The sequence below is a fragment of the Pipra filicauda genome, unplaced genomic scaffold (assembly GCF_003945595.2).
Source record: "Pipra filicauda isolate LSUMZ 115617 unplaced genomic scaffold, ASM394559v2 scaffold83_size3615187_pilon, whole genome shotgun sequence".
NCBI classification, from domain to species: Eukaryota; Metazoa; Chordata; class Aves; order Passeriformes; family Pipridae; genus Pipra; species Pipra filicauda.
Window position 1 is genome coordinate 2861092 of NW_024105020.1, and position 19588 is coordinate 2880679.

Consider the following 19588-nt stretch of genomic DNA (forward strand, 5'->3'; position numbering starts at 1 on the left):
GGTCTTCAGAGAAATGAAAGAACAGATTCTGCAATTCCTGCTGGCTTGTGATGTACTATTTTCACACTTTTCAGAAACATAGTTATACATAAGATTTAGATGCCTTCATGAAGGTAATAGATAAAGAGCATCAATATTTTGACAAGAAAAGCTGCTTCTTACAATCTCCTTAGTGTAGTGCTTTTTGGTTTATCTTGCCTTTATCACAAATATTTAAAGATCCTTATAGTCTTTTTACAATGATGCTTTGCTTTAAAAAAAATCCAATTGATATAAAGATAGTTTTCTTTTATATATATATATATATATATATGAAATTCCAGTGTTAAAAACTAAATTTGGGAGGAATAAATATACATTTGCATAGAACAGGCCAATAAATTTCTGCCATGGAGGATTTATTTTGCATTATTTTACTACATCTTCCAGATGAGATTGGCAAAACAGGAATCTCAAGGCTTTATCAGCTGTTCTTGCCAGAGCTACAGAAAGCTTTGCATGAGGAAATACTTTTGAGAAGCAGATAGAGACACTTATTGTAAATTTTCTGGTGTACAGAATGTTTCCAAACTACAGGTGTTTGTACACTTTCAAGCCTTCAGAGAGCTTTCCTACAGGACATTAAGAAGATTTTACTTAACACACTAATAAAAAAAGGAGCCAAAGAGAACGACTAGTAGACAATACCAGCAATTTAATTTGTAGAACAGAAAGCAATACATCAGCAAGAGCACTGTAAGTCTTATTTTAGCAGCAGTGTTCACTCTTGGCTGCAGAATCACAGCTGGCACCTGGAACTTCTAAAGCAATAAGCATAAATGATCAGACTGGTATGCCAAGGCAACAGGTCACTTTATTAAAGCACAGAAGAATAAACACACCTAAACACTACCTACTGGAACCTAAGGAAAACCACTAAGAGAAGAGGAATATGACTTAAAGCTGGGAGAAGAGGAAAAACACATCAAAATCTAACACCATCAAGGGGAAAGATCCATATTCTAGGCTGGCAATAATCTGTAACATAGAGCACATAGCACACTTACTAGGAAATCTACAACAGCAGTTTGAGGCTTGGATTCAAAGCACAGTTCTGTAGTTTACAACAGCCTTTCTTCCCACACATTTAAAAAAAAAATCCTAACTAAATTCCAAAGCCAGCAGAATAGAACCTTGACATACCTTCTGCCACTACAACTCTATCAAAGAGCCAAAGCACAACACCACTTCCAGAACGAGCTAGACTACACATCAGAACACCTGCTCTTCAATTAGGAAAGCCTGAAAACTCAGATGCCTCATGTTTTCGTTGAAATATTTGCTAAGAAGTTTCATTTGAAAATGAGTGATCAACACAAAAATGCCAAAGAGGATACAATCAAAGCAACTTCCCAATGTCTTACAAGCTATTTATGACCCGACACCCTCCACCTTTACGAAGCACTTTACACACCACACCGTGACCATGTATCTGACCCTTCTAGATAAACATGTTCTTTATTGGCAGATGCACAGCAATCAAGCAGTCAATAAAAGAGTTCCAGCAGAGCATAACAGAGGTGCTCATACAGTAGGAACCAATCTGTAGTGTTCGGGCAGCAATCTGTATTCATAACAGGCAAGTCCTGCATTCCTATTCTGTTCCTGCTCACCACAGCTACCATCTCACTCAGGGTCTTGTCGCAGGAACAGGGTATAAGTACACAGGGACAAAATTCATCTGCACCCTCATTTCCCAGCACACTTCCCAGACATATAACAATACTCATTGGTATGACCTCCACTGTACTCAGCAGAAACAAGTGAGGAGGAAACTCCACTACAGAAGTCAAAGCTATGGGAGTGACGGGAGAAAAGCAAAGTAAACATGACTTGTACCTTTCGTAACTTGTCTCACTGTGTCAGAAGATGAGCAGAAAATCTCCTTCCTGTCACCACGTCAATTCTCAAATCAATATTCACAAAACACAAACATACCACCTGCATCTTCCCTCCTGCTTCCTCTGCATTGCGAGTTGTGCCTGTGAGTTGCCACATGCTTTGGGAGCTACAATCAAAAGGGATGTAAGGGATTGTACCTGTAACGTAATTGTTGGGGAAGGAGAGAGGAAAAGGAGAAGGAAATAAATAACACTGCATAGCACAAAACTGAAGATGTGGCAAGCAAATCCATCTGGGAGCCTTTGATTATGCAAAGCTGTTCCTCGCTCACTCTACTGGAAACAGAAGGGAGACCGATCAGGAATGCTGGAAATCCAAACTGAAGCTACAGATGCAAATACGTGATGCAGTCTCTCCCTCAGGGAACTTGACATTCACAGGGATGTCAGCCAGAACCAACACCACCAGACAACAGAAGTTACCTCTGCAGGTAACACCTATTCCAAAACATCACTGGACTTCCAAGGCTTACTTTGGCTGAACGTCTCTTGACCTGTCTGCAAGTGTTCCTTGATTTAGCTGTGACAGCAATTTCTCTACTTGACCAGGTGCCTGTGTCTAATTTGTTCCACTTCTGTTTACCCAAGCATGCTGCAACCATAGTTTCATACAGACACCACTGACGAGCAGGCACTGCACAGAATGAGATATTCACAACTCTACAACAATGATGTAGTGTAGAGAAATACAGGCCTGGTATGGGAGCAGTGGCCTTGAAAAGCGAAGAGATAGGACGCAGTGGAGCGCAGGCATGGATTAACAGAGATGTCTTCTATAGACTCGGCATAGGACACCCCACAACTTGACAGAGGCTGGCTAAAGAAAATGCAGAGCTGGACAAAACTGGTTTTAAGGGTAACAAACAGGAAAGGAACAGCATTTAACACTCAATGCCTCTCATACATTTGGATTTAATGTGGAGCTAACCAATGGAGTTAGCTCACCATGGAGCTTCATGGAGTAACCAGTGAAGAGCAAAGTCACATTAGCAAGCATATAAAAATGATGTCAAGTGGATCCTTGAGCGAGCAAGATGAAACAGCCAACACGAGCCACCATATGCTCCTTGTGAAGGACACCTGATGTGATAGCTCCCCATAACAGCTCCTCTCCACCACCAGAATGAAACCACCGACCTTAGGACTCAGCAACAGTGAGGGTAACTGCAACTACATTATTGCTCTTTCTTTTTTGTAACATTTAGATCCGAATTAAGAACACCTAATGGCTCAAAAAGTTAAGGAAAAAAAGTTGTAGTTTATAGCCTATACACATTTTAAGACATCAGTTTTTATTTAACTACTTGTCAGTATTAAAAGTTAAAAACACTCTTCAAACTTACTGTATCTTTGTATTAGTTACTTTACAGTGACAAGTAAAAACACGTTCTCTCCTGCTTGTGTATATACACACAACGCCACTCGGTCAGCATTCCATATGGTTAATACAGCTGCCTCTATAGGAAACTCTCACACACAAAAAAAGTTCACAGATGCGGCAGTGTCCACGACGATATGGACATAACCACAGAGGCGATCCTCCTACTATCCAACCACTAGAATATCCAACATCTGCATTTATTAAACATGCAGATATCTCTGTTACAGCATGAAGCACGTAGATATCACTGTCTCAGCACGATCTATTGCACTAACGCCCGATAAGAGAGAAAAAATAATTAATAAACCCACACCTGAGGCACTGCAATTGCACTAAGCGGCTATTTTTCGGCTGGCAATCGAGCCGCCTGCCCCTCACGGACAAACACACGCACGGCCGGGCCGAGCCAGGCCTGACGCGCCCCGCCTGCGACGAGGCCGCGAGCCCCGGCCGGGCCCGACGCCTGACTCAGCGCCGTGTGGGCCGTGTCACGCCGCCGCGGGCGGCCCGGGGCAGGGGTCCCGGGGGCGGGACGAGCGGGGGGGAATCCCCGTACCCCTCACCTCTCCTCGCTCCGGTTCTTCTGCTTCTTGCCCATGGCGGCGACACCGGCGCGCGACCCCTCAGCGCAGCCCGCGCACCGCCCCGCGCATATGGCACCGCCGCGCGCCGCGCACGCGCTCGCCCCGCCCCGCCCCCGCCCCGCCCCGCCCCGCCGTGAGGCCTCCGGGCGCTGGCGCCTCCCGGCGGCCGGAGGGGGAACGGGCGGCGACCGAGAGGCTCCTGGAACCGGCCCCGATCCCGTCGATCTGGCCCTCGGGCAGCCCCCGGGAGAACGTCTAAGTGACGCCCCGAATTTGTAGTTTCCCTCCTGCCTCCCCAGTGGGCCTAAGCCTTGCTGGCAGGATTGTGGCCCATTTAGCCCCGAAACCTGACTGAACAGTCAAATTTAACATGTTTGGAAAGGTTTTACCGGTAGGCAAATAGAACGGCTAGGTCTAAGTGTGGGAACGGAAAGGCTAAGGGGGAAGTTTTTAGGGAACAAAGCAGCAGGACAGTGACCAGGCAGTAGCTCAGGTGTGGGACATGCCCAGGACACCTCACTGCTCCTCTGGGCACACAAGTAGTTTTCCCCCAGCCCTTCGTGGGCTCTGCTGGTCCATCATTCCCAGCACTCCCCCACGTTGGAGGTGAAGTGTAACCAAAACTCCCCCATCTGACCCTGAGGTGACTGGCCCTTACAGGGGGGGCCAAGGAGGCAGCACTGGGTTTGTGGCAGTGACCAAACTCAGCTCCAGGGATGGAAGATGTTCCATGGCAGGGAAATTGGCTGCCGGGCAGCACTAAAAGGATGGTAATTCATTCCCCCCTTTGCCAAACTTTCTTAGTGTACAAAACTTTCCCTCCCACTTCCCTCCAAGGAGCCTTGGGAGCAGACACGGTGCTGGGCTGTCTCACAGGAGAGCCCAGGTCCTGCTGCTGTGGGGCAGGAGGCAGCTGACATCCACAGACACACAGCATGGAAGCAAGGCAGCAAACAGTGTATTGAGGCAGAGGGGCTCTCTGCTGCAACCCCACCTCCTCCTGACAAGAGCAAAGCAAGGTGGAGCAGGAATAACAACACTCACAGGGAGCACAGCCATCACTCTATGTATTTAATAGGCTTTGAGAGCTGCACGTGTTCTGTCGTCATCACCCCATCACAGTAATTCCTCTGACGGACAGAGCAGACCTCTTCACCTTGCAACCCGAGGATTGCTTCACTCCCTAAAACCCTGACTTTCTTATTTCTCTCTGCCTTTGAACAGCTGTAGCTCCCTATCAATCTCTCCCACCCAGGCTCCCAGCAGACTTCAGATAAGGCTGAGTTTATCTTCCCGCCGCACCTTGCCTGTCAGCCCACTTCGGTACTGGGGAGTCAGATTTCAAAGAAAGACGACAGTAGAACACTTGAGTTGGTTTTTTTTGAAGATACGCTTTAATATCCCATTATTTAAATCAGAGGATCTTCCAGCGCACTTACAAGAGGAAGCAGAGACGACGAGCCCCTGCTGCTGCAGCACATCCCACCTTCTCGCCGGGGCGGCCCCGCTCCTGCAGCGTGACTCACCTCCCGCCCTCGCTCCGGGGGCCCGGCCCCGGGGCTCCCGGCCGACACACCCCCGCGGGGCTGCGGCCCCGGCAACACACGCACAACCCCGAGGAGGAATCCCCAAAATACCGGCGGCAGCGGCGGCGCACGATCCCAGCTCCCACTTCCCGCTACAGCCGCCAAAGCCTCTGGAGCGCCTGGAACAGGAAGAGCGGGGCTTGGAAGGGCGCTGCGACGCCCCCGCCGCCCGCGGCCGAGCCCCGCCCGTGGCAGCGCAGCGAGGGCCGTGGGAACGCGCAGCGCCCGGGCCGGCCCAGCCCCGCCGGTGAGGGGGAGGGCGGAGGGCGGGGCCTCCTCGGGGCGGGGCTGCGGCGGCGTGGGAGGAGGGGGGGCCGCCCGGGGCGCAGGTGCGGCGCACACGTGCACCCGGCACGCGCGCGGGGCGCATGCGCACGTCAGGCGTCCGCGGCCAATCAGCGCGTCGGGAGGAGTTCCGCGGGCGCGGCCGCCCGTAGGGACGCGCGGCCGCCGGCCCGGCCAATCGGCGCGCCGGGGAGTCAGCTCCGCACGCGCCCCGCCCCGCGCTGTCTCTCGCGATACCGCGGTCGGGGCGCGGCCGGTGGAGGGTGAGCGGCGGTGCCGGGGCCGTGTGGGGGCCGTGGCCACGGGCGGCAGTGCCGGGCCCGGCGGGGCGAGCGGTGCAGTGTCCCGGGAGAGCTCGTCCGGAGCTGGGTGGGTGCGTTGTCTGTAGCGTTGTCTGTAGCGGCCCTGCGGAGGGGGGCGGTTGGCGCCTGCGCGGTGCCCCCGCCGTGTGCCGCCCCCTCGGCCGGGCCCCCTGCGCCCCTTCCCGGCCCGGCTGCAGAACCGCGGCCCCGGCAGTGGTGCCGAACCCTCAAGCTGCGTAGGAGAATCCTGTTGGCACCCGGCATTCCCCTGGGGCGCCGGGAGCCCTCGGGCTGTGGTAGATCCTGGCTGGGATTGGTCTTCCTTTTTCTTCCTGTTTGTTGGGAGGACGAGTCTCTGCCCCAGCTGAGCAGGGGTCCCTCCCTCTCCTGGAGACCTGCTGGCCTCTGATCTGCGCTGGCAAGGTTCCTGTTCCCTCTGGAAGTACAAGAGAAGGGGTTAGGGAACAGAGAGATTTGTGGTTAGCAGCTTTGGGAAGAGGGGGGGAAGGCGAGGTGCTGCGAGTCGGGGAGCGTGGCAGTGACACGAGTGGATGTGGCGGCAGGCTGGGCGCTGCTGCTGCAGTACACTTGGAGTGCTGCCCTCGTGTTGGTACTTTGCCTGTCGCTACTTAAAGTGCTTTTCTTGCCTCTGTGTGCAACGTGCTTGCACAGCCAGTGGCACTGGCAGCTCAGCTGCTTTGAAATACATCCAGGAGTACCCTGGAACCCAAACTCGGCACATCAGAACCATGGCCTGCGGGTTAAGAACCTGAGTAGGGTGACGGTGTGCTGTCCCCTTTTCAGACTGTCAGTCACTACACTGGCAGTTTTCTGCAGTGTCAGTTTATTGGTGAGAACAATCGATTGTGTTGTCACAGCTCATCATGCACTCCCGTTAGTATTTTGTGCCTTTTGATGTGTTTGAGCGGGGAGAAAATAATTTTGGCTGTGTTTCTTCACACAGCAATGGGTAGTGGCTTTTAAATCCTATTGCTGGCTACCATAGGGTGGTGGTTGCCGTAGCAGTTTTCTGGTACTAATTAAAGCAGTGTATTGGCCTAAGGCATTTGCTGTTAAGCACCTCATCTTCTAGATGAGGAGTGTTAATGCAGATATGTTAACATGCCTGAGATGCTTAAAGTAATTGCTTTAAACTACTGCCAGAAACTTGTATACTGAGCATTGCTTAGATTTGTTCTGAGACATCTTGTACCTCCTATAACAGCAGCTTGGAGCTTTCCAACTGCATCTTCTTGTTTCAGAATATTTATTAAAGGTAGGTGCATCTGGCTCACTGCTTTGGAACTGGTGATTTTTTCTTCTTTATATTAACAAGTGGTTTCATTTTCCTCTGCACTTTAAATATGTGGCTTTGGGGCTGAGAGAACAGGACTTGACTTGTATCTTTGTTGCCATTTGTGTTCCTTGTGAAAGTATTCTCCAAAGGGGGTTGCAGTATAGAAAAGAACTATCTACTCCTGTCTTCAAATAGCACAGTATTTTGTTTCTCTAGGGTGTGAACTGCAAGAGAGATCAGGCTTTTAATTGTTTGCATAAATGTTAATTCCTTGTGTCACTATTTCCACAGCTCTGAAGAGATCACTTCCCAGCTAAAGATGGCTGCCGATACCCCTGTTGACATACTTCAAAAAGTTCTGGAGAATGAAATACTTCAGTCTACCAAGGTTGTGGAAGAACATCTGGATGCTGAAATACAGAAGCTGGACCAAATGGATGAAGATGAACTGGAACGCCTTAAACAGAGGAGGCTTGAGGCACTAAAAAAGACTCAGCAGCAGAAACAAGTAATTCCTGTAGTACACGCTCTTGATGTGTTACATGTAACAGACTTTTGGGAAATCCTAGGGAAATTGTGTATGTGAATTAAGTGCTTTGGGGTTGTTTTGCTGGTTTGGGGGTTTTTTTATTCTTCATCACCTTTTCATACTTATTAATTTTAAATTATCTAGGAAAGCAAGTGTCTGTCCATGTGTGCATGCTTTGTGTTTTTTAACAGGAGGAGAGAAGCACCTCTGTGATTGTTTACAATACGGATAGGATAAAGACTCTCCTACAGAGATTTGAGTGTGTCCATTTTCACTGAACTTTACTATGTGGAAGCATAAGCCTTGTAGGCAACCTATTCATAATCCTTTAGGCTCCTTCATTTCTTTCTTCAGAAGCTTCCTTCTGAAGCTTCTGGATTGTTACTTGTGGCATGTAGGTGATGCATGCTGTTCTCTTAAGGTATTTTGTAGAAGGATGATACCGGGTTTTTCCTTGTTCCGAGGGTGGAATCGTTTGTCGCACTCCTTCTAACCCAGTGGAATGTTGTCTTTGTATGACCATTCATGTCTTCTTACAGGAAAGAAATTCTCCCTTGGTCCCTGATACCTCATGTCATATTGTGGTCTTTATGCTCCCTCAAAAGTCTCTTTGAACAATAGTTCTCACCAAAATTTTGGTAACATATGGTGTGAGACCTGAATTGTAAACAGGGAAGCCATAGGTTTCTTAGCTTACTCCACCTAAGCAAAGCCAACTAAAGAAATAGATTTGGATGGGGGAAAGGTGATTGGGTTGAGAGGAGATGCTCTGCCTCTGATGGAATCCTTAAAAGCTAATGCCAGGCTTTGAAACGGGAATGCAGTAAAATGGCATGGCATGGTTGGGATGCTGGAGGACAGGCAGCATTAGCAGCTTGGATTCTCTAAATGCAGAAGTAGAGAAAGTGGCACACTGTTTGCTTGTTTTCAGAAGTTCAGTTTATGTTTGATTCTAGTGTTTTCCTTTTTCAGAAGTCATAACACTTGGATGTGAACATGTGGTAGATCTCATGCAAAAACATTTTCATGTTGTTTGGTCTTAAGTCACTGTTCTGATACATTTTCAAATGCAAATGTGAAGTAGGATACTGCTCAGTAATAGGAGTGTGCTGCCACACTATTCCAGAATAAAATTGTGCAGAGGGGAATTAATGCATACTCGCATACTCATTGTCATTTGCATCGTGGTGACTTTTTCATATGCTCGTACTTCTATGAATTTTTAATGTATACAATATTCAGGAAATTCTTTGTTCTATCCTAATTTATCTTACAGGATATCTTCGGTTTGCTCAGAAGCCTTTTTTTTTTTAATCTTAACTCTGCTAAGACAAAACCGGAAGATCAAGAACAGTGATTTATCAAAAATTTTTTCCCTCATTGGAAACTGAAGTGTTTTGTCAAATTTTGTCATACTGTGCTACTTCTAATCATTTAGCTTAGTTTGTACTTGTTTTAATACACTGCAATTAACTTCTAGTAATGTAGAAGCTGGATTTTTCCTTAAGTGTGTCTGTTGAAAATCTGGAAGATTAGCTTTTTGTAAACTGTATTTACACACTTAATCAGGCAGGTTTTGAAGTTACATATAAATTTTAGCTCGTGAGATTCTGTTTCTCCGTATATTTTATGATTAATGGTGCATATGTGTTTTCTGAATGGTTTTCTGTAAACCTGGTTCATGTTAACATCCCTTCAGTGTATATTTGATAGATAAACATCATCTATTGCAGATGAGTTAGTAGGTTTTTTTCATAAAGGAAAAACATAGAAGAAATCTGTTTAATACATGTAGTGGCTTGATTAAGTTTTAGAGAAGAGTTCTGAAATGTACAAAAACATTTCAGAGAGAGTAGCCCAAGCTGTCAACTGGCACTTTTCAAATGCTGAGAATTTTTGTTACGGTATTCTTTGAACTAGTCTTGGCTTACTGAGAGGCTGCATTGCAGAAATTTATGCAGCTCTGTACAAGATTTGTATTTTCAAATAAGCAAGGGTGGCCTTACTGCTTAACCACATATCTGCTGTTGAAAAAGAGGCAAGCCCAAACCTAGGCCTAGTGGTATTTACATATTTTCAAAATGTAACTGAAGCACAGGATATAATTTGTTTCTCTGTGACTGTATGAAATGGTTTTTCACTTCAGGCCCCCTCTTTAATTTTTCTGAAATCTGTAGAGCTTGCACACCAGATGCAGGACTAACAAACTCTATACTAATTATTTCCTTTTATGTTTTCCAAAAGGAATGGCTTTCAAAAGGACACGGAGAATACAGAGAAATCCCCAGAGAGAGAGACTTTTTCCAAGAAGTCAAAGAAAGTAAAAATGTTGTTTGCCATTTCTATAGAGATACAACATTCAGGTATAGTAAATAAGCCATGCTGAAGAAACCTTTTGTGTAGAGGTGTCTACAAAAACAGATGTATTCTTTTATTCTTTCAAATCCCACAAGTAAGCAGGCATTTTTAGAAGTATTCAAATTCTTTCATTACAAATCTCACTTCTCAAGACATTTGATTTTTTTAAAATGTATTTTTTCCATTACAGTTATTCTGAAGTGATTTGACAACGATTAATACTCTGTTATATTATTGATTAAAACATAAATGTACAACCTTTTTTACAGTATTTGAGAGACTGCTGTGTTTCATTATTGATTTAGTTTGAGGCAGCCAGTCTGTAAATGTAGTGACTGTAGCAGAGCAGCATTTCAGAAATATGGCTTTGGTTATTCCAGATAGAAATATTCTTGGCAGGTCTGGCAAACAAAAATAAAAGTATAACCAAAATCTTGTCTATACATCTTGAGAATTTAACCTTTTACTTTGAAAGGATCTCTGGATACAAATTGCAGCTGCTTTCCCTTTGTGACTGTGCCTTTGTGATTATGTCACTTCTTTAGGGTATGAGACACCTAGATCTGAGAATATGTCCTGACTCAAAATAGGAACTGAAAATGAGATCTCCCACTTCCTTGGAAGAATTTCAGAAGTTCTTGGTTATAGGCTGTTCCTCACTGGGTCTCTTTCAATGCATTCTGTTAAAATGCAGTTGGAAAGTAGAGTAGTTTGTTGAAGGAGGAGCCAGTTGTCCTGGTTTTGGTTTGTTGGGGTTTTTTTTCCCCCAAAGGTGTTATGTTCTCTCTAGCTTACAGAATATAAACTGAAACAGCCTCAATGTGAGAAACTGAAAGAGGTCGAGGCTGGATTATGCAGTGAGGTATCTCTGTCCCACATTTTCTAAGTTCAGTGTTTAAGTTTCAGAAATACACAAAGTGGTTCTATTTGGCTAGCTTTTACTCAAAGAAGTTGAAAGCTGTCACTGCAAATAAGGTAGCTTAGAAACAGGTTTGGGTTGTTTGGTTCTTACATCTTGAACCAGCAAAGTCTGGTAGACTCAGACAGGAGAATGAACTTTAGAGGAAGTGCTTTGTAAAATGTGTTGTGCTGACAACCAGCTTGAAGCCCATGTCTCTGGTTAACCAACCACCATACCAAGTTGCTTTCATCTTTGCTTCCTCCAGCTCTTTGTTCTGTTCAGCTCTCCTCTTGAGTTGAAGGGCAGTCACACTGGCGTTTTTGCAGCTAAGCCAAATTGCTTAGAGAAGATGATCCAGAGAGTTGAGGTTGCAGGTGACGAGTCCACAAATCTCTGCCATCTGACAAGTATTTTGAGCAGTTCATGTCACCGTCCCTCAGCTGAGAAACAATTAGTAAAGAATTGTATACTTACTCCTATTCCATGGCAACAGAAAAGTGAAATATTGTTGCCTGTAGCCCTGCTGTAGCAGTCTGTGCAAATCACTTTTTTTTTTCCCTTACAGTGAATTACTGCATCTCAGCTGTGAAGGTAGTGACTGCAAAAATCCAAAATGCTGTAACATGTTGAAAGTACTTCTCTGAAGAAACCTTGTATAGCGAAATTTTTCCAGCTGACAGGGAGTGAAGCTAGAGCAGGAACAATAGAAATCAGAAAGAAATTTCAGCAATAAGTGCGGTACTCAAGAAACGAGAGAGAGGCTCGCAAGTGTGTGTGGAAGTAATTAGGAAGAAATTAGAGAAGTGAATGGTGTAATTGTGCACTAAAGGTGCTCCAGGCTGTTCCTCTATTAGTCATTGAATCCAGCTACGTCTAAAACACAGTTTCTGTTGAAATTAAATTCTTAATTAGAAAAGTCATGTCTGAGGTAGTAACATGACAGAACTAGCTCTTTACTGCTCCTTTTAAACTTTCTCTAAAATACATGTTATTCACTGTATTCATTCTAACACTTTACATATTTTGGGTAATTTTTTCTACAGGTGCCAAATAATGGACAAGCATTTGACTGCATTGGCAAAAAAGCACATTGAGACAAAATTCTTGAAATTAAATGCTGAAAAATCTCCTTTCCTGTGCGAGAGACTGCGCATCAAAGTAATTCCCACTCTAGCACTAATAAAAGATGGAAAAACGCAAGACTACGTTGTGGGCTTTACTGATCTCGGTAACACTGATGACTTCACTACAGAAACCTTAGAATGGAGATTAGGCTGTGCAGACATAATTAATTACAGGTAATTAATCGGTTTGTGGTTGTTTTATTTTCAGATAAAGTGCAAGGAGAAATACTTGCAGACAGGAAAATCTGTGAAAGTTTTTAACTTTGATATGAGAGTTTAATCTGAATGCTCTGGCAAGGGAAGGAAGAGAATCTCTTTGGCAAAGTATTGAGCCCTTGTAATGAGTGTTATGTTGTCCTTTTTGTATAATAATAAAAATAAACCCAATTCTTCCAATGAGGTGTTTGGAGTAGCTGTGCTGCTTTGATATGGCCTCAAAGTTGTGCATCTCATATAATCCTGTCTAAATCAGCTCTAGATGCTTCTTGTCGCAGCTGCAACGCAGTAAAATCTGAGCATTTTCAATCTACCTCAGAGACAACTCAGGAAGTCCTCTTTAGTCCACATCACACACATGGATATGTTTGTTTTCCAATGAACAGTACAGAAAAGGAAAATAAATTGAAGAAGTGTAAATAAATTATTTGAGTACCAGTACAATATAATCATAATAGATACTACATTAACGGCTACAGGACAGAAGGCAGTAGTAGATATGTCACCACAATAGCCTAACTTCACAGGAGAATTATTTACCAAGACTTTTTGCTTTGCTTTCCAGTGTGGCTCAAATGTCATCTTTATTTTTTTAGGTTAATTTTGGTCTTTTGTTTTTAATGTCTTTGGCGCTGTTCTATTTGGCTTAATAGCTGTTGAACTTCAGGTGAAGTGACTGAAATTAAAATTTGTAACTCAGAACAAGTGGTAATTCCCAGTTCACTAACAAGCAAATCTGCAGAGGAGTCAAAGACAGCTTGGATGTATATTCTAGACAGCAACAGCCTTTTATGGGAAAAATCTTTCACAGGATTTATACCAAACAGCATTGAATTTGGTAAATATGCATACATTGTCTTATGGCATAAATTTGCTTCCTACTTGACCTTACTAGTACTGTATATTTGGTTTTGACTCCTTGTGCTGTGGGGGAGTTGCTTCATTTTTTGTTCGTTTTGCCAGACCCTGTTTTGCTAAGTGAGCCATGTTTCCACACTGCTCTGAAAATAACGTCCTGCTCTCTGGAGTCCCTGAAAAGGGCATAGTCTTCTTCAGAGCCTAGAAATAGTTATTTGCCTTCAACCTGTGGGATAGCAGATGGTGAAAGGATAAACTGTATTTAGGGGAAAAACTGTTCAGGTCAGATTTCTATGCTGGCAACATCACGGTGGTACTTAAAGTGGCTTTAGGGAATCGGCATTGTGGTCTCTTACGATTTTTTTTCTGGAGAAACAGGTCATTAGAGATGCTATATGAATATGCCTTTAATCAACTTGTCTTACACTTTTCCCCTAGTGGAAACTTGATGGACCCACCTTTTCAAAGTCAAAAGAAGTATGGAACAAGCTTTACAAAGCTGGATAAGAAGACCATCAGAGGAAAGATATATGATTCAGATTCTGATGATGACTAGAAGAGCTACTAAATATATTTGTAAATCATCTTTTGTTTATGCGTGGTACATTTCTAAGAATGTTTTTTATAAAGCTTACTGCTTTTCATTACATCTGCACATAATTCTCATTTTTCTATACAGTTTTATACAACTGAGTCATAGCGGAAAAAAGCTTAAATATTTTTTTTTCCTCTTTTGGAAGTCATTTGTAATTCAAAACTCTTAGTCCTTCTAACTAAATGACATGGCAAATGATGAATTTTGTTTTTAGTAAGTGTAAGCTTATGAAATGTTTTGAAGTAACTTAGAAACAGCTGTATGAAGTCAGACCAAAGTTCCCTCTGGCCCAGCATCCAGTTTCAGTGGCTAAAAGCAGATGCACAAGGAAGAGTGAAAACAGGGTGAGCAGATAGCAATGCTTCCCCACAATCTGTGAAGCAATCTGTGGCTTGGGGAACTCCGTATCTGAGAGCACTTGCTGGTTAAAATAATGGAAGAAAAATCTCTTTAAAACCTCATCCAAGTATCCACATCATGTGGCAAGGAGGCCACAGTTTAACCGTGTTGAGTGAGGAACGAATTCTGTTGGTTTTGTTAAATCTGACAGCTACAGGAGTTTTTTTCTGTTTTTTCTTTATTAAAAGAGGTAACAGACACTTTAAAAAATTATTTTTCTCCATCAGTTCCTCTTCCAGTTGTCTTTTTAAGTTTATTCTTATATTATCAGTAAAGCCCCACAAAATGATTAGTAAAGAAATTGTGCATTTTAACAAATGATTCCTTATCTTATGGTGCCATATCATGACATTAAATAAATTAACTGCATTGTGCTATAAATTGTAAAAACAGTCATAACTTCTGTGAATTCTGAAACAGGTGGCCAAGAGAAATGCCTTTGTACCATCTATGTCATGACACTGCATGTCAGAGCTGATACAGCAGGTAATAGCACATAGCGACAAGCATATTGAAAACTGCCTTGTTGATGGGTTTGTATAATTCTGTGGTTGTGAATGTTTGGATTTTATAGGAGATGCTTTGTATAAGAGAGTAGAATAGAGAAAAGTATTTGGGAGAAACCTTGATCATTAAGTTTAGATATAGCACCGCATACTGTGTACTGTTCTTCAATAATGGACAGAATTTTCAAGGGAGATCTTCCTTGGACACAATGTAAAATTTCTGGCTAGGTGAAGAGTTGATGAGTTTTCTTTTTGTTTTCAAAAAAATAATTTGCTTTGTGCTGAAGGACCCTTTTTGAGGTGGTATTTGAATCCATTTGGCCCAAAAAGCAGTGAAGTGGGTCTAGTCAGTTTGCTACCTTGTAGTGGAGAACACTTGTGATTGGGCCAGCCCAGCAATATATCTCTTTAAAAAATTATATTTTATTTCTGTTCATGTACATTGAAATAAAATTATTTTAATTCTAATGTTGACTACTGCGTCCTTTCAAAGAAGGAAGTCTAGGTGCTGTGGGTTAATTTTCTTTTAATAAAGTCCATCAGAAAGTTTTATGAGCTCTTTCTAGATTTCTAGCAAACTACTTACAGTTCTGTCTTAACAGTATGAGATCTCTATGAGAAGGCAATCAGCCTAAGATGTACACAGCTGCCTCTTCATCCAGGAGAAGCATAAAGTAGACCTCCTTTGAGTCGATATCCTTTTTAATGCACAAACTCTCCAAATGCATTAGAAAGTGCTCCTTTTTCTTTTTTTCTTTATCCAGTTGCATGAAATTCAGGAAACCGATGTTCCAACAGTATCTTTACAAGTGTCTTAGCAGGACTCATCTCTGAGTCTAATTATGTTGAACAGGCTGTGGAAATACAAAATCATGTCTGATGCAGTTGCATGCTGTGTGGAAACACGTGGGCTTGTCAGGATTCCAGCGTGGTGCGCTGTTGGAGGTTACTCAGTTCCACGTGTGAATAGCCTCATTACAAACTCAATGCAAATCCTACTCAGAGTCTGTGGTTTCATGTCACTTTAAGCTGATGATTTTTTTTCCTAGGTTAATCTTCCTTCATCCTTCCTGGGAGCTCTTTTTCACCTGGTTTGTAACATGACCACACATACTCCAGTGCTGATACAAGGAGTTTGCAGGAATGTGTGGTTTGAGTAGAATCATAGAATGATGGTCTGGCCTGAGTTGGAAGAGACTTTAAAAATCATCTAGTTCCAATCCCCTTGCATTGGACAGGGACACTCTTGCCATGGGTATAGATGGAAATTGAGACTGTAATAATAAGTTTAACTTTATTTTGAAGTAGCAGTCTCCTAGATCTGTTCCTTCAGTTCTTTCATGTCTGCTTTCTGCATTTTCTGTCTTGAATGAACGTTAAAACTGTTACTGAACAGTCCTCTTGGTGACATCTCCATTTTGCATATTACTTTGAGATGAACAATCCCAACCCAAAAATTTTGTTTTTGCAGAAACCTGTAAGTTCTTTAAGAAGTGGGAAATCTGTCTAGGTTGAGTAGTGAGGAACAAATTATTCTTGTGTTGTAGAGTTCAGTGATTTTGCAGTGCCCATTAATTTAATGAATTGTCCGTGATAATTAAACCTGGGACAGCAAGCTAGAAGTGTCACAATACAGAGAACACCAGCTGAAACAAATGTCAGCTGTTCAGACTTGAAAAGCAGAAAGATTAACTTTATTAACAGCGATCTAGTGGCCATATGGCTAATAAATGAGATTATGATGATGATACTCAATATCCAGAAAGGAAACAGGTTGCACATGGTTAATTGCTTGTGGCAGATAGATTGGACATGACTGACTACAATTCCTGAGCCCAGGCTAATCACAAAATGGTACCTGGTCTGGCATGTGTTATCCATGAAAGGGTGTTAGACAGCGAAGAGATCAGAAATGTTCACGTCTAGCTTGGAAGTGATGGGGCTTGTGCCCAAACTCAGCATGTCACTTTAGTAATGATTAGTGCTTTACTCTGTGCCAGGTGCTTGCATGAAGTGATTGTTGAAGAAATGCATGAAGGCAGTAATAACCAAACAGGATCTGGGTTGTTCAGCTCTTAATGCTGGATTATTTGGACTTCACTGGACGTTCCTTGATCACTGATTGATCTTGTGTTTCCCTTGTGCTGGTCTGCTCAAGAAATCTACCCAGAAATTAAGTGCTGAGTTGAGCTTTGGGATTTGGAAAGAATGAAGAAGTCTAGTCCCGGAAAGAGAGAGGACAAGGAACAAACTCTGGAGAAGGTGACAATGGCACAGCTGCTCTCAGACCTCGTTAGTAGGCTGGATTGCCTGCAAGTGTCATAGGGAGTCATAGTGTCATAAGTGTCATTGGGGGAGGCCAACTCAAAAGATGAATTGATGCCTTCTAGTCCTCTGTTCCAAGTAACCCCCATTGTGCTGTTTACCATCTAGAAATTCTAAAATGAAAACTTTTCTATGGAATTTTCTGTAGAAAATTTAGGCTTTGAACAGTACAGTTTCTAAAATAAGCCCTTTGTCTCCCATTTAAGAGCAAAGCTGGTGTCTTCAACTCAGTGTGAGGAATGTTGTCATTTCATCTCCCGCATGCACACACAAACAAGCACAAGCTGATGCAGAAATAAGATGGCTTTTGTACTCATTGCATATACAATAGCTGTGTATTTCAGTTTTTGAAAGGAAAATTCTTTCAGTAGTGGGTTGATCTGTCTGTCTGTTTAGAACAGCTCTATACAACTGTTTGAGAGTGAGAGTTACACTCTGGAGTTGAAGAAAAGCCTCTCTAGGAACTGGAAGTAGAAAGTACTTGATGTTACAGTAGAATATTTTAGAATGTTCTGAGGGGAATGTTGCCCTTGAGCCCCCTTTAAAGGATAAATAGAGATAGGTTCCACCACATTTGCCAAAATAAGGTCTACTCTGAACTTTTGTTGTTGGATCACGCTTTGGAGCCTTCAGCAGTAAGTCTGTCCAGTATGATTGTGATGATCCGAGACAGTGCAGTCTGGCAGATGCTCCCTGTTACCTGTCCCCCTGCAAAGCGCTGTTCTATATCCTATGCTACAAAAGGGAACTTATGCTCATACCTTCTTCATCAATTTAAAGGTAACACATCAAACTGGCTAAAGTAGTACCTAAGACCCCAGAGCTTCACCCAAAAAAACTCTTGTTCAAACTTGGTGAATTAACTTTACAATGCACATACACTGAGAGATATTTGATGCTTGTTGATGGAAAGGAAGTAGTTAAGAAAACGTGCTTTTAGAAATCCTATGAGGTGCATGTTGTAAGGCTACATTTTTTTGGATCTGTTATTATAGCCATGGTTTAAGCTGCCTAAGATAAACCACAAGTGATCCAGTAGCCCCATAGCTCAGTGTTGAATCTGTGTAATATACTTTGTGTTTTTGAGCACCACCTGTTCAAGTGTCACCTGCCCGATGGTACGATTTCAACATTTAACTCCTATAAAAAAGGTTTAAAAATTAACTTACCTGCATCACAAACCACACAATCTCCAGTAATGATTGGCTTTTCCCAAGATGACATTGTATGAATATCAGGTGATTGTAATACACTAAACAACATTAATTGCCTTCCTGATCTACTTCCTCCTTGCTAATTATTCCTTTTGTTAGTGTGCTGCCCTAGAAAAAAGTCTGAAATTGTTTCCTGTTTGGTTTCTAAAACGTTGAGAGTCCTCAATGCTTTGCATCATTAATTCCAGGCACACAGAAATGCTCTTAATAGTTACAGAATCACAGAATGGTTTGTGTTGGAAGGAACTTTAAATATCGCCTGGTTCAAACCCCCCTGCCATGGGCAGGGACACCTTCCACTGGACCAGGTTACTCAAAGCTCCATCCAGCCTGGCCTTGAACACTTCCAGGGCAACCAACTTCTCTGGGCAACCAAAATCCAAACCTACCCTCTTTCAGTAGTACCCCTTATCCTATCACTACATGCCCTTGTACAAAACCCCCCCCCAGCTCTCTTGTTGGCCTCCTTTAGGTACTGGAAGGTGCTCTAAGGTCTCCCCAGAGCCTTCTCTTCTCCAGGCTGAACAGTCCCAAACTCTCTCAGCCTGTCTTCATATGAGAGGTGCTCCAGCCCTCTGATCAACTTAGTGGCTCTTCTCTGGACTTGCTCTAGCAGGTCCACATCCTTCTTACGTTGGAGGTCCAGAGCTGGATGCAGTATTCCAACTGGGATCTCATGAGACCTTAGTGGAGGGGAGAATCACCTCCCTCAACCTGCTGTTCACAGTCCCTTTGATGCAGCCCAGGACACAGTTAGCTTTCTGAGCTGTAAGTGCACATTGCTGGCTCTTGTTGAGCTTCTTGTCGACCAACACTCCCAAGTCCTTCTCCTCAGGGCTGCTCTCAATCCATTCATCCCCCAGCCTGCATTTGTGCTTGGGCCCTTAGCACCTGTTCATTTCTGAACATAGAGAAAACTGAGAGCCTTCTGTCTTACAAGTTTGAAGACCTTTGCTATTTAAAAGATATGTAGATGTTGCTCTTAGGGACATGGTTTAGGGGTGGAATCGGCAGTGCTGGGTTAATGGTTGGGCTAGACGATCTTTTCCAACCTAAATGGTTCTATGATTACTTCCAGGTATACTAGATATAGAAAAGAAAAACTATAGAAATTTAATTATTAAACTGGGTGTGTCTCTTTAAAAGTTGGGGAGTACAGCTCTGGAGGGATTGTCTGAGATGATGCTA

At 43.4% G+C, this 19588-nt stretch overlaps 3 protein-coding genes across 9 annotated transcripts in view; 1 reads left to right on the top strand and 2 right to left on the bottom strand.

Annotated features, from left to right (window-relative positions):
* EIF5B (eukaryotic translation initiation factor 5B) overlaps nucleotides 1–3988 on the bottom strand; it is a 36064-nt gene extending 32076 nt beyond the window's left edge. The window contains exon 1 of the mRNA XM_027718120.2: nucleotides 3885–3988. Coding sequence (XP_027573921.1) covers nucleotides 3885–3919 — 35 coding nt within the window. The 5' untranslated portion in view covers nucleotides 3920–3988. The remainder of the gene's footprint in view (nucleotides 1–3884) is intronic.
* A 1326-nt stretch (nucleotides 3989–5314) lies between these two features.
* On the bottom strand, nucleotides 5315–7284 carry LOC120325125 (translation initiation factor IF-2-like). Its single transcript, XM_039390549.1, has 2 exons — nucleotides 7255–7284; nucleotides 5315–6514 (listed from the first exon to the last, which is right to left on the bottom strand). Exons 1-2 carry the CDS (start codon nucleotides 7282–7284, stop codon nucleotides 5315–5317), a joined length of 1230 nt encoding a protein of 409 aa, XP_039246483.1.
* On the top strand, nucleotides 5717–13947 carry TXNDC9 (thioredoxin domain containing 9). 7 transcript variants are annotated; one of them, XM_039390553.1, is made up of 5 exons: nucleotides 5717–5738; nucleotides 7667–7883; nucleotides 10149–10267; nucleotides 12207–12461; nucleotides 13800–13947. In XM_039390553.1, exons 2-5 carry the CDS (start codon nucleotides 7695–7697, stop codon nucleotides 13915–13917), a joined length of 681 nt encoding a protein of 226 aa, XP_039246487.1. In that variant the 5' UTR covers nucleotides 5717–5738; nucleotides 7667–7694; the 3' UTR covers nucleotides 13918–13947. The 7 variants fall into 7 exon arrangements, with proteins under 7 accessions (XP_039246487.1, XP_039246490.1, XP_039246489.1 ...); XM_039390556.1 differs by lacking the exon at nucleotides 5717–5738 and adding an exon at nucleotides 5962–6039; XM_039390555.1 differs by lacking the exon at nucleotides 5717–5738 and adding an exon at nucleotides 6046–6149.
* Nucleotides 13948–19588: the final 5641 nt, after the last annotated feature.